We start from the raw sequence: 23,658 nt of genomic DNA on the forward strand, positions 1-23,658 counted from the left end.
CGGGGGCTCGGGAATGCTGCCAGGGCACAGCGAGAGAGCAGCAGTGAGAAGCAGCGTCTGGCATACGCACTTGTCCTTCTGAGAGAATGGCATGCACAGGATGGTGTGGATGAAGGTGGTGGTGAGGATGATGAAGGTGGTGAGGATGATGAGGTCTCATTTAAATCTTCTGGATTTATCCAGTAGGCACGACTGTCCCGATTACCTTTCTTGCTAGTACAGCTGATGTCACACTGGAAAACATCTTCACAGCTGTCACTCTGCAAGCGCTCCTTCTGGAGAAGTTTGTCCACTCTCTGTATAATACACTCCAGACTTTTGTCAACATTCAGCCAAACTTTCTCCTTAAAAGAAAACATTTCTTCCTCAATTTAAAAAGAAAAGAGACATTGGGTAACAAATATCTTAGCAATATATTTCCTTCTGTGATTCTAGTCACAATTCCTCTGCAAAGTTTCCTCTGGGTTACTGTGTTTACATTTGTGTGCACACAAACTCTGGAGACATAAACTATGTACACCAGCATGTCAACAACATGTGGCGACACAACTTGTGTGGTAAATTGCACAACTATTTTCTAAGCAAATTTGCTGAACAATTTTGTGCCTTTTTCTGCACTATTATTCCAATTTCCAGTTAGCATTATTGTTTATTCTTGAAACTCATGTTTGACATAATAATTGTATGCAATCACACATTTTTTCCATATAACTCAGTGAATAACAGGTAAAATTACTGTATTGTATTATTAAATAACTGCATTGGCTTTATTCATATCTTATTACTGTGAGCTTGACTGTAAGCAAAAGTATGCCAAAACAATTAAACTAGCAAGGATCCATTTGCAAAATGAACTGGATCTCATTTCTAAATTATTTCACTATATTAGTAATGGATTTAATGGATTGTGACTACTTTTGAGATTTAATTCACTTCTGTTTATATTACACAATGACAGAGTTTACACAGACCAATTCTCATTTCAGGTGGCAGTGTGGTAAGAAAAACCATATAAATTCTTTGTGCAAACCGTTCTGAAATGCGATTAGTAATCAAAACAGGGATGGACTGCAAGTTCTAAATATTTACATGAAAATAAAAGCAAAGAAGGCTGACTTGAATAGCTAACACATGCAAAAGATGCTCTGTATTGGAGAAGTGTAACAGCCCTCTGTATGGTCAGGGTTTTTTTGCTTTAAAAGCTATTTAATTTCATTTGGATCTGATTTCATGAAAGCCACACACCTACTGTAATGATCTCCACTGTTTAGAAGATGCAGATATACTTATTAAGGCTTGTTTATATCCCCACACCAAGGAGTAACAGAGCATAGGATGGAGGGAGTGTCTGCTAGTGGACCAGTGTCTCCACAAGTCATTCTCCACATACTGGCAAGCAGTTACAGAGCTCACAAACAAAAGAACGCAGCAAACAGAAACTAAACCCAAAAAATATTCATCACTCCACTAGGCAAACGTACCCATTCCTCCTCATGCCAATCCACCTGCAGAGAAGATCGGCTATTTCTTCCCGTCCATCTGGCCACGAGTGTATCTTGATCATTCCTCAGCATCACTTGCTCCCCTTCTCCAGAGGTTGGAGATGCTTTTGAAGCGATATAGTCTGGCCTTGCAGCATTCAGTCCATGTATAGAATTTGCCAACAGCTTGCAGTCACAGACTGTGACAAGTTGCCGGGTCTAAAAAGCAATAAACCTCGCACATTTTAACAGCTTTTCATTGGCAAGTAAAACTGGTTGGTTTTTGTTTGTTTGTTTGTTGTTGTTGTTTTTCCCTTGTAAATAAGATTGTTTTCAGCTGTAAATCCAGTCCATTTTCTGTTAGCACTCACCAAGAAATAACTGATCATTATAATTCAAGCACAGACCGTATCACCACTGTTCCTTATATCACCAGTGGAAAAACACAGAATTGTTTCACTAACTTTATCCCAGTTGCTGCTGCCTGACAGATGATTCAGAGGAACATTGAAAAAAAAACAAACAAAACAAAACAAACAAACAGGACAAAAGGGTATAAAAGAAAGTGAAAAATGCATATTTCTGGAATATGATGAATGAATAGAGGAAATGGGAGGACACTGCTCTTCACTGCACTCTCAAGGAGGTGAAGGCAAGTGTGTGAGAAGCAGGAGAAAATCTAAATAAAACAGCAAATTTTAAAGGCTGGTCTGATTTTGCTTTTTCTTTAGGACTGTACACATTACAATACACGACTGAACAAGGTAAAAGATGCAAAATAGATGTTTCAAGAAAGCCTACTTTCTTGAAAAAGACAGTGACACAAGGGAAAAAAAAATTACACTTCAGAGTGGAAATGTATTGTTCTCCTACCTTGTCTGCTAGGATGGCAAGTGTTCTTTCAAGGCCATTAGCTGATCTGTCCTTGGCAGCTCTTGAGAGCCTTTCTGCATAGTAACTGACTTGAGTTTTCAGGGTGTTGATTTGTGCAATAATTTCCTTTGCTCTAACAATGTCCTGTGGGATGTATATTATAGACTGGGAACTTGTTGAAGTGCTGAAAAAGAAAGATTCATTTTCGGGGGAAAATTCATCTAAAGGTACATACATTACAGTGGCATGCTGGGGAATCAATGGCAGACAACAAAAATTTACCTAAGCCAGCAATCAACAGTGAAAGGCCAGTGGGCAATTGCACAGCAGGAACATGTTCCTAGAGCCTTCTCTGCCTTTACTGAAAGCACTCAGAGTTACTAATCCCTTACACCCAGGGGCTTCGGGCAGAGCTTGCATACCAGAGGGACAGTTTTGCTGAGGAGAATGTGGGTGCCAAGAAAGATTTTGCCATCAGACACAGACCCAGTCTTTGCAGAGACAGGCTGCCCCACTCTCCCTCTCCTCACGACACAGACAATTCACTGAGGCCTGGTTTACAAACCTGGTTTATCACATAGCTGCTAGCACCATGAAAAGAAAATCTGCACTCTAACAGAAATGCCACCCAGATCCTTAATGCAAACATGGTATTATTAACAAAAATGCCTTCTGCTAGCATATCCTTTCCTCCATTGCAGGCCTGAAAGCCATCTTAGGATATATAAAACCCAAAGTATATCTCCGGGCTAATCCAAGGGCTCTGTCCTTCATGAAGCTTCTGTTAATGCATACTTACTGTACTAAACTAGGGAAATTATATAATTCTCCCTATTATGAACTCAGCTATTACAATCTAAAGCAATACCAAATTTTGACCTTTCCCAAATAGTAAGGGAAATAAATTACACCAAAAACCCCTGCATCTTTATACTGGGACACTGCAGCTCTGCTACGACTGCTTACTTGGCAGTGGAGGAGAATAGTTTATGTCCTCTAAGTTTAGAGGCCTACAGAACTTGCTTATCCAGTTCAAGACAGATGCTTAGACACTCTCTGTAACTGCTGGAGAGAGAAAAGCACTTCTAAAGGGTGACTGAATTCTATGCAAGAAAAGCCATTCACAAAACCTACCTTTTAGCTTAGAAAAAAATACTTTAAGCTGAAGTTGTGCTTTTCGTTAACTATTTGGAACCAACCCACATACTCCCTTTGCCAGACAATATGCTGTTTTTCCCTCCCAGTAGGAAAGCTAAACAAAGGTCAAGCCTTTACATCAGCTCCAGCTGTGACAAGCGTAATGCCCATACTTGACACAGGATCAAGCATGAGATGACACCAATTGTACATTATCTTATTTTTTTTCCATTTTTTTCCAGTCATGAATGGCTTCACCATACTAAGTGCACAGAAGAACCTACTGTTTGCACCAGTCCCAGCACTGCTCAATGGACCCAGCTATGCTGAGACACTACACAGACAGGATTTTCTTTTCCAGGCAGTTACCTCAGAGCCTGACTTCTGAGGAGGGTGAATTTGTCTTGTTACCCTGAGAGCAATATTGTTAATTTCTGCAGCATGTCTGTGACGTAAGACAGGAGGGTTATGTGGGGCACACTTAAAAACCATTACCACGAATACCAATTCTTGTCCCCTAATTGATACAAAAGCAAGGGAGGAGTTTAATCCCAGTATCTGTCTGAGTTCCATTATAAGAAAAGATGGGATTTGTTTTCAAAGGATATAATGTTGAAACAATTTCTTAAAAAAGTTTCTTTATTTGTGTCCCTCTGGTCACCCACCTGAGTTGAGCAGAGAACAACCACTCCTCAGTGCTGCTGTGCCATACAGCAAATTAATCTTGGCTTTTAGGACTTTCCCTGTACATGATTTGTGCTCTCTATTGAACAGTGATCTTAGTGACAATTCCTCTGAGCAATTCCTTTCCACGACAGGGTGGTTAACATGCATAAAAACGTATTTGGCAGGAAAGGCCATGCAGCATATTGAGATCTGATTTAGAATTATTACATTTTTAAATCATAAATATTTGCTGGGATGATCAGGGGGAAAAAATTACGGTGTAAAGTTCACAGACATTTACTTTCCAACCTGCAATTGATTTTTCAAATGAACAGCTCTCATTGCACCATATTAGCAAACTGTAACACAGCCTTAAACTCTCAATGAATTAGGGGTTCAATGTTTAATATGAGTAATTTAGAGAACTTCTACACTGTTGAACCATCAAGTAATGTTTCCTTTTCATGGCATTGAACACCACAATATTAAGAAAAATAAACAAAAGTGCAAATTTTTAAAGGAAGACATGGGTTACACAAATATAAACCATGCCAAATCTATTATCACAAAGTTTTTAAAATACGTAAAGTGATCTTAATTATCCTCCAGCTCTGGCAGAAAGTTTCTTTCTCCAGGCATTTTTGACTGGAAATCACAGAGGAAAAGATATAAAATTCTTGTGTTCTGGTCCGTAGCTTTCTAACTTCCTATGACCACAGAGAGCCAGGAAGCTAGCTGTTCATTACAAATAAACATTGCAGATGAAATGAATCTCATTCACATATGTTCTATGAAGCAGCTACAATTACTTAGAGCACAATTAGGGATGCCATGATGCATGACATTAAAAAGCCCTGAACACTTTAAAACACACTGATCTTTGCCAAAGAAAGCAAAAAAAAAAAAAACCAAACCAACCCAAAGAACAGAAACCCTCTCTACAGAACTCTCAGAAACAGAAAACTCACCAACACTCCTCATAACTGCTAAAAAAAACAAAAAACCAAAATAAAATTAGCAGATTGTTAGCAAATACCAAAAGCAGAAAACAAAACAAAGGATGTTTGGGGAAATAACTTGAGTCATGTTTTCAACAAGGCAGGTACATAACAATTAAACTTGTAAGCAAAAAAACACAGATTGCCAGATGCCCATGTGTTGTTACGGGGAAATGTGGATGCACCAAGCACAGTTTTGTCAATGAAAGGAGAAAGAACTGAATGATATCCATGTAAGAGTGAAACTGAGAAGGTGGATCTCAGTTCTACTATACTGGCTTTCACGGTAACACAGAAGTACTTAAAAGTAAAGTTATTCTTCAAATGCTGAACCTGCAGTTTTAATGGACCCAGAAGGAACAGTTCTGTACAGCTTAGAGGAAAAGCACTGAATAAAAACTAAGCTCTCTGATCAGCTTAATTATTGGGTGAAGAGAACCACAAAAAGAAAACAAACAAAAAAGCCAGACGTGAACTTAGATCCTGCAGGAGTGAGGCCCACTTCAGCAGCCAAGCTGACAGAAGGAGGTTATTTCTGAAAGCAATAGTGGTACCAAAAGAACAGGAAGGGTAAGCTTAGCCTAGCAGAATTTCCAGTTTCCTCCAGTCCCATCCTAGTGCATGCTGTATGTCATGAATAATTACACCAGGCATATTTTTGTACCAATCTTTTTATCAGTACGTATCTGACTGATGTTCACAGGATGCTGCTGTCCATATCTCCACTGCCGAAATTAATTCTGTGGCTGGCAGAGCCTGGTTCCCCCATCACTCCCTCCTCCCATCAGCTCCAAATCCTACAAATCCTTTTCTTTGGAAGGGCATTATCAAGGTCTCCTTTTCCCTGACTACAGTGATTCCTTGTCCTGCTGCCCTTGTTATTTCTTAAATTCTCCATACTGCAGCAGAAGTAAAGCAGACCCAGACAGCACCCTCTCTTCCTTGGGAGCTGGAGTGGGTGTCATGCAGGTCTCTCTCTTTAGCATATGTGACCTTCCCAAATTCTGCCCCTTCGCCTGCTCGCTAGACAGTCCCAGAAGACAGGACTGTGGAGGTCAAGTATCCTGCCTGTAGAGCAGAGTGAGGCCAGATGCTGAAACCTAATCTCTGCATAAACCGAGAGGCAACACAGAAAAGCCTCCAGCAATAGCCCCAGAACTAAACCCAAGTTGTCAACAAGGAATCTGCCTATCAGGCTCAGGTGTTCCATACTAAGGAGTTAGGAACAGGACCTTGAAGCTAGGAGAGGGGTGAAAGTCACTTAGAGATAATGGGTTGAAAGAATGATGTAGTGCAGCTGAGCAGGTTCTACAGACAAATTTTTAAATCCACAATTAGGCAGAACCCAAACCCAGCACCTAAAATAACTGAACTAAATAAGCCAACAAGTATTCAGGAAAATTAAAGATTTCAATAAAAAGCCTAATAGAAAGGGCCCATCAGCAACCAAAGAAACGTGGTAATGAGAAGGGGAAATTGTTTTCACTCTCCTTCTTTGGAAAAAAAGATGGAATAATCTTCACAATGTATAGTAGAACTATTGAATGAAGTGCAACAAAAACACAGAATGGAGTGATTTTCCAAATTGCTGAGCATGGACCAGGAGGAAAAGGCAGGATAACATCTGACACAACAACACTTCTACTTACTGTTTCTTTGCCTCTTCAAATTTATGCAGCTTTTTCCGCAAGCCACCTGATTTAAAGCCTTGACAATGAGCTGCTGGTGCTCCTATGGTGACTATGTCATAGTTCTGATCTGGGATGGACAAAAAGGACTTACAAATGAAAACCTGTCATCTTTAATGTGGACAAACAATTGTGGAAATTAAAAAACTACTTTGAAAGTAATTTTTGTAAATCTTTGTGCAAGTGTTTTGAAGGACATCGAAAAATGAGTTAAGACACCCTGAAAGTCCATCAAATACTTTTGAGGTGAAAGAGCCATACTTGAATGCAGGCCCTCTGTTACTTAATCTAGAAGACTGACAACAAAAAAGAAGCCTTGAACATTGGCCTTTACACAAAACCTGCAAATTACTGGAATCCCTCAGATAGATACATGAGATGACTGTGTGTCCATTGTTAGTAGAAATTACTGCTAAAAGAAGGGAAAACAAAAGTAATTTATGAAGAAACCAGCTTGATGTGAACAACCTGGTGTGATTTTGCATAACGTGATGGTTCCAGAGAAAAAGTGCACAAGCTTAACAAAAACAGTAAGGACCTTTGCTGTTCTGCTACAGTTCAAAATGACTGGGACACAGTAGCTTAGTCCAATATATTCCCTAGTACAAAGGCTGACTTGCATCACCCAGGATAACTCCAGAACCTCCTTTTGCCACCTGTAGAATAGCAATAATTATACTTACAGCATTTGTTTTGCAGAGAAATTTGGACGTAGAAGGTGCTACAAAAATGCCAAGTAGCACTAGTACTACAGAGCAGTAGTTTGTAGAAAATTTGCTATATGGTTGAGTATGGAAATTAAAATATTAAGAGAAAAGTAACAGAATAAAGTGAAGAAAGAACAAATACCTGATCCTCCATCATCCTGGACTCTCATTCTCTGTATATGTAAATTTGTGGGAACAAATTCCAATTTTTTATCAGCTTTCAAGCTACTGGCTTTAAATGAAGGACCTGAGAAATACAGGAGAAAAGTAAGCATAAAAACCCCTCTGATTCTGCTTATGCTAAGACACTCAAGGAGCTTCACTCATCATTTGCTATGTGCTGAAAGTAAAGCAAAGAAAAAAAGATATCTTTCTGTTACTGTTCATAATTGCTCTCTACTTTCAGGGTAAAATAAGAGCATGAATAAAGGAGACAAGTATTTCCAAACCCACAATAAATCTCAATAAATAAATCTAATAATAGGATTTTTTATGCATCAGACTAAAACATTCTGAGTTCCCAATTTCAAAGAAGCACTAACAATAATGGTTGAGAAGTATCATGTTATTATGAAAAAGAAATCACCTTTATACTGGTGCAGGTCAGTTAGATTTTCCTGATAAGTTAAAATAATTGTTTGGTACTGAGTAACTATTTGTCGACGAAGGCTTTCCCAGCAAGGAGACAGTTCTCCCAATTCTTCTAGTTCACAAACTCTAGGAGAAAAAAAAAAAACAACACAACAAAATAACAAAAAAAAATCCAGAGGAAAAAAAAAGAGAGGTGTTTATTGTCCACTGGATCAAGAATGAGTTTCACTTTGTATCAGTGTAGCACCATCCTCAGCTTACACTTTCTCAATTCACTGTGGTCTAACTTACTCACCTGACTGGGAATGCTTCCACACATACATCCCAAAGCACAGCGGCTGAGCTCTACTCCAAGGTACAAAGGTTCTTCACAGGCAGAATACACCATATTCCCCCTAGGAGCCTCAGGTGCTGGTCAAAACCAAAAGCTTCTGACCTTTCTGCAGGAGGTTTCAAACTATATGATTTGCAAACGATGGGGACTGTCATCATCTCTGGTGACAGGGGACAATGAGGACCTTTCTAGGCCACTCCACAGAACTTTGGTAGCTCTCAAATTAAATCAGAGCTGTGACAAACGTTAGGTGGGAGATTAGCACCTATCTGACATTAGGTACAAGGAGTATTTGTGCTGGCCAGGTACCTACACAATGGTTTTCGTGGCCAGACAAGGAGGGCCTAAGAAGCGTTAAGTATTAGTAAGGGTTTGGAGAGACAAGATGAGCCAACAAAACCTTAATTGGAGAGTCAGGATTAAAGGCACTCAAGTTTCACTGTTTGTGGAATAAAGGACAACTGGACACCCCTAGATGAGAACAGGACAACCTCTGGCTTTCACATTGCACCCTGACTGCTAGGTTTTCCATCACACAGGGCAATAATGTGTTCCATACTGTTCCCAACAGTACTGCTGACAAAATATTCAGTGTATTTCATGTCATGCTTGTATTACTGTCTTCTTGGATTAAGATATTTAGAATAAAGGAAGAAGGGGGAAGATCAACACCAAATGCAACTCAACTGCACATTACCCCAGAAAAGGCAGAACAATCACCTGCCAAAAGGATCCACCCATTCTTTTTTCAGTTCTCTCAGTATCCCTGGTCCATAGCTTTAATCAATTGTCTGTATATAATTTAAGACAGCATTGCAGAACAGTTCTACTCTGCAGTGTCTGGGATATTATGAGAAGGAAGCAAATCTCCAAGAAAAACATCAGACTCATTTGCCAATAGGCAACAGTGTGAACTAAATTTATCAGTGACTTGGAAAAAGACACTTCCAGTTTCATCTTGTAAACTGCTTCTTTATAAAATGCTATTCTGACTGCCTTGTCAAACTCTCTGCTCAAAACTAGCCATGCATCTGAGCCCAGATCTTCCTGAAGCAAATCCACACTTAAGTTTACTCGTTTGTCCCATAGGGCGAAGACAGCAGGGGTTGTGCTGTCATAAATAAGTAGGTAGTCAAAATATCCCCCGGGTTAGATGCTTCCTTTCAAAGAGCTCTGGTCCAGAAGAGCTTTATGTAAAAGCCAGCAGTTGTGATTATTCAAGGACATTTAAAAAGTCATTGGGATGTTAAGACAGAATCATCTGTGCTTGTGCAGCAGTCCATCATTCCTCTGGGCTGTAACACAGAGTGGAGAACAGAGAGCTTCACCAGATCTGAGAGAGCCTATGAATACAAAGTGGGATTGTGCATGTCATTGAGGGTCACCTCAACTGAACAGACAGAAGGGAGTCTTTTTTGCTAATTATATTTACCTTTCAGCCACACAATTCAGAGCATATAAAGTCCTGCTAGCAACCACCCGGGCTTTATTAATCTGTAACAGTATGTATCCATTGATCTCTAGATGACTTTAGCAAGAGCCTCTGAACAGTCACATTTCATGGCTAATGCCTTAAGAAACTGCACTGTCCACAGTCTTGCAGAAAGCTGCATCTTTTTTCTCCCATTCACCCTAAATTCTCCTCTTATGATCTTCAAGTCCTTAAACTACATCCATCACAGAGAGCACCTTATGGGTAAGCTTGCCAACTCTTTACATTATTCTGTCTGCAGCTCATAATGAACAGGTGCTTTTAAACACACTGTGAGGAAAGCTGTAGAGAAACAAAAACATAAAATAAGCAATGAATAACCCATGCCAAAATGTGTAATGGCATACCTCAAGCCCTCTCCATCAAGGCTGGAGCAGGACAGATAGGCAAGATAACAGCATTCACTCTCTAGAAGCTAAGACCTGCCTTCTCTTTAGTGCATGTCAATAAAAAACAAAACACAGCAGTTGCAAAAAACAAAAGCCAAACCAATGGAGTTCATAAACTCAGTCATGTCATGCATTAGTTTCTCCATACATTATAAAAAGTCACAGCCATCTTCCTGTGATGATTCATCATTTTTGCAAAATATGAAAATACCTGCAAGCACGGTAGACAACTACCGCTCCTCTGCTCACTCATATGCATTAACTCATTATTTTCTTTCACAATATCCCAAAGGAATTGAAATGTATTAATATAGGACAATGGAGAGCACTAGATAGTTTTAATTAAGGTCAGGCTTAGTTAGATCTCCAGGATTTGATTCAAACACAGTCAAAATAAAAAAAAAAACCAAACTCAGAAATACAGCTAAAATTACTTTACCATCGCAATCTTCACTTTTGTAAAAAAAAACACAAACCATGATGTTTACAAATGTAGGGAAGTAAAACTCATAAATATGTTGCCTGGAAGAGAGTTAACTGCTTCAAAAAAGCAAATTCAGAATAAACCTACAAAACATTTAACAGATTTTCTTCTCCCTTCCACCTCCTGTCCTTACTGTCCTACAGTGTCTCATGTTACTTGCTTTTCTTTTGATTGTTTTCCATTCAGAACTGCTCTTCTGACTCTCAAAGCCATATCTTAACTCACTGAGTGGATTCAGTGCTCCTGTCACCTATCCTTGTTTTGCTTTCATAGAACAGATGTCAGCTGACTTTTTCAAAGTTGCCCTTCAGTGTGACTAGCATCTTTCTCCCCTACCTACTACTCTAGTTACTCATTCCACTCAGCTGGTTTCTGCATTGTCTCCATTTCTTTCTCACAGTTCTCAGCCACTGGAGTTATTACTCTCTCATTTATGCTGTCTCGTCTATCCAGACCTCCTCCCAGCAATGTAACATTGGGATATGTTTTATTTCTAATTCAACCACATTTTTTTCTTTATTATAAATAAACTGTGTTTAAAAAATAAAGTGTATTGAAGTATATAAATATTTACACATATAAAAACATAATGTGTTCTAATGTCCTAATACAGTCATGATACTATGGAATAATATGTTCTGTGAGCTTATCAATACTTCTGTGATAGGAACAGATAACCCTTAAGTGCAGCTAACTGCAGTACAATCCTAAGTGTTCACTATATCAACAATTGTTGGCATCAGCAGCTCTCTCTGTTCACGTTACTATACACTCAAGCCCCAATTCTATATTCTAACATGAAATTTTATTCACTTTACAGTCAGCAACTTGCTGCTTCTCCTATTTTTTCCTCAGTGTCTCAACACAGATGCATTCCTTGGTAACTCAATAACAGCCGTATCACTGCTGTATCACTCCACGTGTAAACTGGCCCAAACTCAACTCACCTTGCTGCATCTTCTTCTAGCAGAAGCTTCACAAATTGCCTGGGAATGTGCAGGGAGAGGATGCTCTCAGCCATCTGCTCCAGGATTCTCAGGTGGTTCCCATCGGTGGTTGGGAAGCGATACATTCGGCAAATGGCGCCACCAAACACTACAGAACGGAAATCCCGTTATTTAAGTGCAGGGTTTGAGCTAAAAGCATAAAAAGTCTCTCCTTATGTAAAGTAAATGGCTTCGATTCACTGATGTGCTATAAAGACCTGGTGTAACCAGGCATCATTCTAGCTTTTCCAAGCATGGTCATTCTGAAATGATCATTTTTCCAGTGTTTGCCAGAAAAGCCTCCAAATGATTTAAAACACTGGTAAGGAAATCAAATACATATTCAACTTTTGAAATACTTTTTTTTTTTTCTCTTCTGTACATTTTCCTCTCATGAAATCACTTACTGGAAAGTTTAAAAAAAAATATACTGAAGAAAGGTTAAACAATCAATTTCCTTTGTCCCTCCCCTCACCCCTCAATGATTGCTTAGGAACAGACTTGGCAAATTGCACGGAAAATTTTATACTACAGTCAACTTAATGACAAATGTTTGCTTCTGCTGGTTTTACTATCTAAAATAGTGCAGATGATAAATTAATTTATTCTTCTGTGATCCTCAAAGGGCTGCTCAATCAGCTGCCTGCTCCTATTCAAATGAAACATCTGCTTAAATGCCTGGGGCCACAGGCAGACAGCAAGAGATTAGCTTTTCCTGATGCCTAAAGCTTACTTGTCACAGCCCACAGCAGCTTACCAGATTTCAGTAGTGCATCCTTCCGTAATGAAGCATATTTGGATCTGATTCCTAAAGATTCTGTTAAACTTTCATCAACTGGCAACACAGTCTAAAAAAAACCAAACCCCACAAATAGTAGGGAATAAAACGTCAGTGCCAGGGCAACACGCAGCGATGACCCTAGTGCATGGACTTGAAAGGAATATTCAACAACACACAGTTGAAATAAATATTTCAAATATGTTTACTGTGGACAAGAAATACTGCAGGCTGAAACAGTAAATCCACTTAAACTCTCCAATCTAAGCATTCCTCTTTATTTCTACTGCACAGTTCAAAATGCTGTAAAAAGTTTCATCCAGCCTTTCAACTATTTTATGTTAGCACAGCTCCATAGTCCTTAAAGATACTGCACCAATGTGTGGCAGCTACAAGTCTGTCTGGATACCAAGTGATACTAACCCAGGCTGTGCCTGTGATACACAGATACCAGTGTAATTACCACCAGCATACTCAGAACACAAGGTTTATAGAATGAAATATATGTCTAGGCTGAGAAAACACTATTAATATATGCTCCCAGACAAATATTTGTGGATTAGGAGGGAAAAAAAAATACCCAGTATTTGAGTAACCTGTTCAGTTTTAATAAAATCTTTCAAGTTGCCTGTGAAAATTCTGTAAATTCCCTGACCATCTCCCTTACAACTTTACTTAATTCCACTTTCCAATTCACACTGTGAACTGGAATACCACATCTTTGTGGAATTGGTTACTGAAGCATCAAGTGCACCAACAGGCAGTACCATAAACCTATTCTGATGAAGGGCATGAGCACTTGAAGCTAAAGCTTAGTGACCATAAACTAAAATTTTCCCCAGGACTTTTAAACATGAGCACCAAGAGCTCTGCAAAGTACAAAACCACCTCATCACCATTAGGCTGCTCTCTACGGGATTTTGAAATTGTAAAGCACTACTAAATACCAAGATGGACAGGAAAGTTGACAGCAGATGTCAACACAGCTTATCTCAAGGCTGGCAATAAATGTGCATTTTTCTGAGTTTGATACAATGGTCATACTCACCCTTCCATTAACTGTATCAGGTGACCTTGTCACTGGAGGCCTTTGGTCAGTTTTTTCCTCCATTTGCCATCCAATAACTGTAATGTTACCTACACGGTCACTTTCAGCCGACCTGCAACAAACACTCTGCGTTGAGATTTTTTTGGAGGTGGACCTGTTTATCAACAAGGGAACACTTATAAAAGGCTATTAATCTTCAAACTTAATGAACATTTTAAATAGGAAGTCTTTCAACTTCACTTTACATATTTTATAATGTATTATTACAACAGGAAAACGCTCCCCTCATCCTGCAGGGATGCTGTACAGACTTTCTGATTGAAGGCAATCTAAAACTATGAATGTGTTTCAATATTTCTGTAAATCCAGAGAGAGTTTAGATTTTACAGTGGGACTGTTGCTGGCAAAAACAGCTTAAGTTGTGAATATTGACAAGGTGCAGATAATTGGATGTATGTGCAAATATCTGTGTGTGAGTCCATGTGTGTGAGTGTCTGAAACCAAACTTCTAAACTCCCAATCAGAAGCCTGATACTTACTAGCTGAAACCAGTACAGTTGCAACTGGTAAATTTTGATAATATGGGGACTAAACAAAAGCAGCCATATCCCAGATCTTTCAGGCAAGGTGACCAGTCAGAAGGCTGATCACATCTTGTGCTTCTGCAGATAGATTGCATAGATCAGAAACACTGGGGGCCTGATATTGCAGAAAGAAAAGCTGATGCTAAAAAGAAGGATCCTGACCAGAAGTGGTCTAGGGAAGAAGGTGGTGCAGATTTTTAATGGAAGAAAGATCCCTGAGGTGGAAGAAGATCCTGCAGGTCAGGGGATTGGATGGAAACAAATACCAGAGAACCCCAGGGATCTGGCTGCTATAAGCTGCGACAGGCAATTCACAGCTGAGGAGATGCACAGCACAAACTGAGACAAACTTCTGTCACACCTTCCCAGACCAGCAGCCATCTCCCAGCTGGGGAGGGAAGCTGACACCATATGAACACAACTGAGGGGGTAGTCAGTGAGTGAGTCAGACAGAGAATCAAGTGGGATAAAAGTTTGAATCTTGCTGGTTTTTAAATAAACACCAGTACCAGGATCTACCATGTCTGTCACATATTTTTGTCTCACCCATGACACATAGTGACATTGGCAGAAACTTTATGTTAAGATTCTAAATGGTACTTTCACATTGTTGTTTACATGTAAAAATATGCTGGGACAACTAAGAAAAAAAAAGTCTCTGGAACAGACAATACTGGGGAGGCAAAAGAAGCACACAAGATGACTACCAGAAAAGGTTTAAGTATCCAAATCATGTAGCATGTTCATAGACATTGTTCCGCATCCAGTTTATACATGTGAGCGATAATGTGACAATAAGACATGCACGTATTCACACACTTTGATAATCAGCATACACTTGATATCAAAACAACAGAGTTTAACAAAGTCCATTTTCAACTTAGTCATGAAAGAATAAACCTAACAATAACTATGTTTAACACACAACCATGAAACTCTTGTCATCACGTTCCTCCTCTTTCTCATCTGCCTCAAAACACCCTCATCTTCACACTTCTGATAAATTAGACTATTTTACCCACCATAAGCATCACACTTCTGGTGTCTTTTCTGATTCATTTTCCTCATCTGCTGCCATCATTAAATTTTTTCAATTTTTTTTTCTTTGCAAGACATTGCAGAAAAAACTGAAAACTTCACCCATTTCTTCTAGCATGAAAAGCTTTGCCCATGTTTTGTTAGTTGTGTCTGGTTAAGAAATTTCTGCAACTTTATCACAGTCACTATTTCTAGTGCTGACTATGCCAATACTATCAACACCCTCTTCCTCGGCCTCTCTGGTTATGCTTCCACCTCTCAGCTGACTTCCCTTTGTCTTCTTTGACAGGGATGCCTGCCCTAGTTTCAACACGTGCAATGTGCATTTACACATCACAGTTCTCTTTCCTTAATGTCACTTAGCTTTCTTCACTCTTCCCCAGCCCGCCACTTAACATTGTCCTACAGTGGCTTTCAAGAGCATGGTTTGATTCCTATGATTAGAACTACCTTAACGACTGGTATTAAACTCACATTCTCTTTTTCTTTCCCACCTGAGTCACATTCCTTCTGCAAAAATTTCTAATATGAACTAAACTAGAAAATCACATCAATGCTATTGTAATGTGACTCTTCCTGTTCTTAGTTCATTATATTGATAAATACACTGTTTAGCAACAAATACACAATTAAGCAACAGGTAGGTGCTGAAATAGTAAAGAGAACCTAGATTTAGCTAAGCCAAGGTATTCCAAACAGTCAAGATAAGACTGTTTCAGTGTGTTTCATTCTCGCCATCAGAGGCTCTTTATACATCAGCACAGTTAAAAATATTCTATTTTTCCATTCCTCACAGACATATTTGCTGAGTTGACAGGCTGAAATGCACAAAAATGAAAATGGTCTTGACAATACTTTCTTGACTTGCAGAACCAGAACCAACGTCTAACTTTATGTCTTCACATTGGAAAGGTGTTGTTATACATGTTTTAATTATTATGCAATATAAAATAGTTTTTCCTTTATAGTGTTCTACAATTAAAAAATTCAACCAACCAAATAAAGTATTTCATCACATCTCACAGTTTTCATCACATCATAAGCATGTTTTCAAGAATTAAGAACTAAATCTTAAATGGAGAATATTACAAACCTTAGTGTTAAGTGCAACCTGTGATACTTCTCCTGAAGAAGTTCTTTTACAGTGAACGTCCCAGAACCCAACAAATACATCTGAAAGAAGATGAATACCAGAGTTGTAATTATTTACCTTTACAATGAACAAAGGCTTTGTCCACAGCACTAAAGCCCAAAATACAATTATAATGCACAGAAGTCTGAGAACAAAAATATAATTATACAGGCCCACATATAACTGATTAAAAAGCTTTAAAATTCAATTAATCAAAAATCCTTTTTTTACTGGAGGACAATAAGCATTTTTCTTTTTCTAGGACTGGAGTGCACGTACCTGAATGTATACAAGCTTAGGCACAGCAACACAGGAACACTGAAAGCAATGACGGAATGGGGCTCAGACTGACTAGGTCCACACACAATTCAGTCTCTCCCTGACCTTGGCTCCTCCTAGAGAACTTACCTCCTCCAGAGGCATTGCTTTTTCCCCAGAGCCTCCCCATGGAGCACTGTACAGAGAGGGACAGCTCTGCTGCCCCTGAGGAAGCCATGGAAAAGCAGACACGTGGGGCCTGAAACTGTATTCTGGGCAAGAGTCTGAGAAGAAAGGGCCCGAGTTGCCCACAGTTCCAAGTAGTTACGTGGGAGGGCTGGCACTCAAAAGTCCTTTCAGAAAAGGAACAAATCTTTACCCCTGAAAAAAATCACTACGTTATCAGGGAAGGACAATTTTTGGAATTTAGCAGTTCTGTTCAAAAGGACTGCTTGATTATGGGCCCAACAAGGCCAACATTTTGGCAGAGGTTAGGGGCCTCAGTCAGGCGTATTTGATCCCATTCATTATCTAGTTCAGTGAAGAGGTCAAAAATGTAACAGAAATGTGACAGAATCACTTATTTTAAATCAGTGGTTCCTAACCATGCTGTAGACAAGCCTTATTTGAGCAAACTGGCAATGCTCCCCACTTTGCCAAGCCCATCTCATGGCATTTGTCCCTCTCTCCCCTGTCCGTCTTGCCTTCTCTAGGAATAATGCTGCTAACCCTTTGCTTTCTTCCACAGGAGTTAATGGTTTCATTTCCTTCCCTTGTTTCCTTGCTCCACCCTGACTGGGCAGTCAACAGAATAAAGGAAACTTACTGTTCCCTGAGATCTATCTTTGACGTCGTACACGGAGAGCTTGATTTGTGTCATTTGATTTATAAGAGAGTCTTGGAAAAAGGCAATGCTGCTTAGAAAGATAGGATTACTTGTTCCCTGTAATCATAAACAAAAAAGGCAAAAATTAATGCAAGGTGATATTTGTTGGGAAGAAACGCTTCCTGTTTTAGCTTCAACTTTAAATCTAATCCAGTTGTACGTCACTACTTACCTCAATAATTTCTGTCTGTGCATGCTTCGTCCAGAAGGCCTGAGGAGGTGTAGTTACACTCACTGCTACAAAACTATTTGGTTTTCGATCTAGCGATGGAGTCAGGAGCTCACTGCAAGCTTTAGGTATGCAACAGATACATAAATTTAAATTCGGGATCTTTTTCATATTGCTGTAAGACTCTACATTTTTACAAAAGCATTTTTCATACCCTGAGCAATAAAGCCACGGAGGGCCTCATATCAGTTCCCGTTTCCTCCTAAGCCCTGCCTATCCACCCCCTGGCCCAGCTCCTTGGAGCAGCACACATGCACAGGTTTCCCTCTGGGAACCTCATGAGCACGGCTGCATTTGATTTGAAGTCACGCTCCATTAAGCCCATTACCAAACAGCATATTGCCATGGAGAACCAACAGAAGTGCTTGAATGTCAATCAAGCAGCACTACTATGGGGAGAGCTAGCTGATAAATGTAAAAGGACAGCAATTTATTTTCTCTAAAATGTTACTGTGAGTTTAACTGCTGGGAAGGGAACATGGTGAGTAGGAAACAACTTCCGGAAATATCAGTGAGCCACTCTACACAATCACACTAAACTTCAGAGCCAAATTCTATCTAGCGAGGTACCTGTAACTACAGTTCTGACTCTGCTTCAGCAAGATGCAGAAAGTTAATTCTGAAATTTATGTAGGCAACCAAAATGTTTAAGTGTACACTAAACAGCTTTGCAGTTCTAGATATTTTTCATTTATTGGAAAATATTTAAAGTATCTTATAAGAATTTCATGTTAAGATTATTATTCATAACAGAATTACATACATCTGAGAAAATGTTCTAATTTTTCCATTTCAAACATAACGCTGAGAGCGGAACCTTCCAAACATCTACGCACTATTAAGCCAAGGAAACAATCCTGCAGTTGAGATTCCATGAAGAAAATATTCTTCATCACTTCTTCAAGTGAGGTTAGTCAATGCACAAGCTTCTTGTCCAAATTTAACCATCTCAGAAATTAGGTCACTTCTGCATCTCACATTGTCACTTGACAGCAAAGACCACAGGAAAGAACGTATGTGTAACTCTTAGAAAATATTCTGTCCTAAAACGGTGTTTGCAGCAAATTTTCACTTTGCTAGAAGACCTGAGCTGCGGCTATACTGAGACCAAAGACAGTTTCACTGTATCTTCTCATAAACAAACATTTACAAATAACACTCACATAGCAAACATTTTAAATTTCATAACACAGATGTTTTAATTACAGACTTTTAAAACCATCACAACATCAAACTGCTGACTGCTTATCAAAAGATATTGTACAGGCAGCAAGAAAACTGTACCCCATCTCCACAAAAATCAAAGCAAAGTTTCAATCTGTACCACGTGGAAGGCACTTCAACAATTAAAAAACCCCACACATACTCAATAGCATGTATAATCAAAATTAGCATAAAAATCACTAAACCTACCTAAACTGAACTCTAAAATTGGCTCATCTGGATCCTGGATGTTTCCTGTAAATCAGAAATATTAACAAAAGATTAGCCAAACACTGCTGTCATGTGGATCCTTTCCTGAAGCTGCAGTCATACAGAGAAAGAAATTAAATTTTACAGAACAAAAATAACATTTTTAATTTAGTGAGCCATGACTGGTATTTAAAATATGTATTAGATAATCTTTGGTATCTAAAAAGAATTTGAAAAACTTGAGATATCTCATTTTATAAAACATGTTAAAATATGTAAAACTATGCAAGATTATATGGACTATGGGAACATAAAACACAGAATCTCAGTAGAAAACAACAGGAAAAAAGCCACTTAGTGTCTGAGCTACTATTAACTCCAAATTATTAAATCAGATATATCTCCTCTGTGATTAGTGAACAGGGAGAAGTTTGAAACTACCTGTCTCTCTCACTAATCAAAGAAACCCTCTGGAGGTTACAATCCTAATTTACTCACCATAAAAGATGAGGGAGATAATTCTCAGTTCCCTGAACTCTCTTGAAAATTTTATACAATGTCAAAAAAGGAGGTTGCCAAAGACTCTTCCTAGACCTTGACATTCTTTTGCTGTTTTCTTCCCCACTGTCTATTTTTGACTGACACATAACGGCATAAAATCTAGTTTAATATATTTTTTTTTCTTCCCTGTCCATTTTTAATGTCTTCTCTAGTTTAAAAATGTTAAGACTTCTTAATTTTTTACTGTAAGTTCCTTTATCTCATTCCCTCCAGATAACTATGCACATCTAAATCTTCTAGCAATTAAAAGAACAAAAGTGTGCTAGCAGAAGGTAGATTCTGAGAGGAGCAGCAGAGCAGCAGCTGATGGGAAGGTGCATACCTGCTAGAGAGAGACCCAGCATGTCAGAGGTGACATCAATGGTGGAGGCCCGCTGCACGGTGCGGGACTTGGCACCATGGCGGGGACTGTGTTCTCTTGCTGTCATTTTGTCATGAAGAACTCTTCTTTTCTTGCTGCTTGGCTTTACTGCTGCTTGCCTTGCAGAGTAGCAGAGTGCAGCAGGTTGTCTCCAATTGCTATTCCTCTAACATTACCGCCCTGAGCAATAAAAAGAGCAAAAACATACACCAAAATTTTAGGTCCCTATCAGCTACTGTTCAACGGAAGCAACCTATTGCCATAAAATTGCTTCAGGTCATCCAAACAAAATGCAGATCCAAGGCACAGTAACTTAATTTGCATGAACTGTACATCTGTAGCATTTTACTGCAAATTGTTGAAGACTGTACCACATGCAAGAAAGGCTCTTCTGTCGGAGAATGGGGGTTGAGACTCATTAACAGACCAGCTGCCCTTCTCCTTTGTCTAAGTTATTAAACCATCCTTAATGAAGTTTCCTGGTTTTCATAATCTCTGGGGAGCACAAGTAAATTTGTCAGATGGGGCCTCTGTCTGCAGAGGTAGGACAAGGGATAAGGACAAAGAGACACTGGGTCAGCAGGCTGAAGAACAAAAGAGCAGGAAATGTTGTTAGTGTCAGCACACTGTGCCTGTCCAGGCTCCACTGCCACGAGAAAGGGATATTGAAAACTATAAATAAAACCTACAGGGTCAGAGGGAGGCTGAAATTCTGGGATGGCCACACATGGCAGTGTCTGTGCTTCTCCTCCACCCTACACTTTATTGGTCTGCAGACATCCATGACAAGCTGGTCTTCCCCTCACAACGCCTATAAAGTGAAACCTTATGGTAGCAAAGCCTATTGAAAATTTAGTCCCATTGTTAAATGTGGTGCTTTTGGTTTGGCTGATACATTTGAATGCTCCTTCTGTCAGTCACATTAGCACTGCTGTTACAGAACTTTTGTATTCATTTCATATTATACCGACAAACTCCATTTAGTAAGGTGATTAGGAGTAAAATCCAATAAAGCAGAAAGGTAGTAACACAGTGACTAATACTTTCACAGCAGTCCCTCATATATTTTACAAAACATTCAAACCATGATGCATAATGGGAGCATTTTTTTTTTCCTCTTAGGTTGACAGACCTAACAACAGGTAAGATACCTTCTAATTCAATAAAGCACCTAGCTTTTACTTGTGTTTTAAATAGCCATTTTAAAACAGGTAACTCAAACATTTGCTTAACTATCACCGGCTGACTGGACATCTAAAATCGAGATGCAAGTTAAGGATCTAAGACAGCTGAATCAAAGACAATTCTAGCCATCCACGAGAGCTTAGGAATGTGATTTTAAAGGGGAAGCTCATTCTAGGGAGGAAGGAATTTGTGTCATGTCCACCAGATGGGCCAATTTGTTGCCACTCAGAACTAACAATTTGCCTCAGTCATTCAGCTCAGGTTTAAACAATATAATGTCATAAGCCAATTCCAAACTGGGAAAATAAAAAAAGGGAATTCTCGAGTGGAAGAAGCAGAAATTGAGATTTCTGAACATCCCACCCCCAAAATCATTGAAACTCAGTGATATAAAACAATACTCTGTTTATAGCTCTAATTTATGATTACCAAAAATTAAAGCAGGTAGTTTTCCAGTTCATACAGAATCACAGAATTATTGAGGTTGGAAGGGATCTCTAGAGCTCATCTGTCCTGGTTCCGTGTAAAAAGGGGTTCAGGGCAGGACCCACACGGAACAGAACTGTGTACTCGCCTCTCCCCCACCCCCTCGAGAGAGAGAGTGAGAGACACTTTTAAAAAAAAAAATGAAGTATATTGTTCAACAAGGAACAGAAAACGAAAAAGGGAGGTAAGGAAAATAATATATATAAAGATCAGGGGAATAATACAAAAGATAAAATATACAAAACCCCTCAGAAATGGTTCCAGGGTCCCCCGGAGGGAAAGGAGAACTTTCCTCTCTGAGCTCCAAGGCAGGAGTGAAACAAGAAACCACTCCCTGCCTCTTATCAGAGTGTGTGTGGGAAGGGGAGGGAATACAATGGTTTCACCCCCACCCGGGGTCCGCCCAGTTGCTGGAAGGTCACGCCCCCATTCCAAGCCTCAAACCACAACATCATCTAATCCAAACCCTCTGCTAAAAAGCACGGTTCACCTAGAGTAAGTTCCTCAGGACTGTGTCCAGTTGCTTTTGGACAAGAATATATCTCTCTGGCCGTAACCTCTCTGGCCAACCTGGCTGTTGCAAAGTTTGATCACTGACAGCAAAGAAGAGGCTTCTGAGCCACCATTCTTTCTTGAATACAACTGGATGGCCTAAGATTTGTTAAAATAAAATTTCCATCAATATTCTTTGCCAGCTTCCAAGTCTTTCCATTATCCTATTTTTCCCCCTTCTTTCAGCAATAGATTTTCCTTGGTTTGTTCCTTATGTAATGTGAATGTTTTTTAAATCCATTAAACCTAACTGCTTAATGAAACAGAACACCTACAAAATGTGCTTGCAGAGATTTAGACAGGATGCCACAGCCCCTTCCCCCACATCCTACAAATACCTCCATTAGAGAATAACTAAGATGTTCACATAGGTACAGGTCAGACAGCAGTCAGTTTAGAGAGTTCAGTTGGTTTTCAGCTAAAATCTCCATTAGTTGTTGAAGTTAAAATAGGGTCAGATATTTTCTTTGTTTTACAGCTCTTTCTATTTAAATATTACTGAGCATAATAATTTTCCACAGCTCCCGAAGTTCTCAACTATTCAGTTAAAATTGCAATATTAATTTCTCATTTAATGATGCATTCTTAATATACTTACACCAATCATACTCACAGAGGGCTCTTTTTGCCATGTGTGGAGGGATTTTGCGTATCATAACATCAGCTAAGTCCACATCTAAAAAATTAACAAAATAATCAGTATGATTAATCAGTCCTTTTATACAGTATAAATCACAGCCAACAGGCAGGCACCATTGTCAGATAAACTGTAAATAACTTCTGATTACTGGCTCTCACATTAAAGTTTACTGAAAACAGAAAAAGAGTATGAACCTCTGCTGGGTCTCACTCACCAAGCAGTCATAGCAATAGCCAGTCAAGAGCAGGATCACAAAGCAATAACCTTATGCTGAGAAGGAATGACTTCAGGTCAGCATTTGGTGAGTAGGTAGAGTAGGTATAAGAAACACAGGTTAACCTGTTCAGTGAAAGTCTTGCTGCTTTTAAGAAAAAGGAATATATACACGTGGAGTATGATACAGCATTTATTACTATGCTTGCTTTTCTACAGTTAAACTTTCAAAATTTTCTTGTTTGCAAGAGTTTCAACCACCACTGTCAGGAGAAAACATCCCGTGTCAGAACACAGAAATCAAAAGATCAGGATGAAGGGCTCTTTCTCTACTGAGTGAAATTACTATGTGAGGTTGGATTCTATGAAGAGCTAGCAATAAACATACAGGAAAACAGAAATATTTTCAGATTTACTACAGGTTAACTAAAGGTTTGTATTTTCTAGTGGTACTATCTCACTGAAGTA

At 39.2% G+C, this 23,658-nt stretch overlaps 1 protein-coding gene across 1 annotated transcript in view; it reads right to left on the reverse strand.

Annotated features, from left to right (window-relative positions):
* Positions 1-23,011, reverse strand: part of INPP4A (inositol polyphosphate-4-phosphatase, type I, 107kDa) — a 50,114-nt gene extending 27,103 nt beyond the window's left edge. The window contains exons 1-16 of the mRNA XM_008943462.1: positions 22,951-23,011; positions 20,076-20,294; positions 19,193-19,237; positions 17,723-17,841; positions 17,491-17,607; positions 16,368-16,447; positions 13,653-13,764; positions 12,584-12,674; positions 11,788-11,935; positions 8,137-8,267; positions 7,693-7,797; positions 6,805-6,913; positions 5,126-5,143; positions 2,355-2,538; positions 1,482-1,700; positions 206-344 (exon numbers count right to left, since the gene is read on the reverse strand). Of these exons, the coding sequence (XP_008941710.1) occupies positions 206-344; positions 1,482-1,700; positions 2,355-2,538; positions 5,126-5,143; positions 6,805-6,913; positions 7,693-7,797; positions 8,137-8,267; positions 11,788-11,935; positions 12,584-12,674; positions 13,653-13,764; positions 16,368-16,447; positions 17,491-17,607; positions 17,723-17,841; positions 19,193-19,237; positions 20,076-20,181 (1,723 nt within the window). The 5' untranslated portion in view covers positions 20,182-20,294; positions 22,951-23,011. The remainder of the gene's footprint in view (positions 1-205; positions 345-1,481; positions 1,701-2,354; positions 2,539-5,125; positions 5,144-6,804; positions 6,914-7,692; positions 7,798-8,136; positions 8,268-11,787; positions 11,936-12,583; positions 12,675-13,652; positions 13,765-16,367; positions 16,448-17,490; positions 17,608-17,722; positions 17,842-19,192; positions 19,238-20,075; positions 20,295-22,950) is intronic.
* Positions 23,012-23,658: the final 647 nt, after the last annotated feature.

This window comes from Merops nubicus, unplaced genomic scaffold, assembly GCF_000691845.1.
Source record: "Merops nubicus isolate BGI_N331 unplaced genomic scaffold, ASM69184v1 scaffold14627, whole genome shotgun sequence".
Classification (NCBI taxonomy): domain Eukaryota; kingdom Metazoa; phylum Chordata; class Aves; order Coraciiformes; family Meropidae; genus Merops; species Merops nubicus.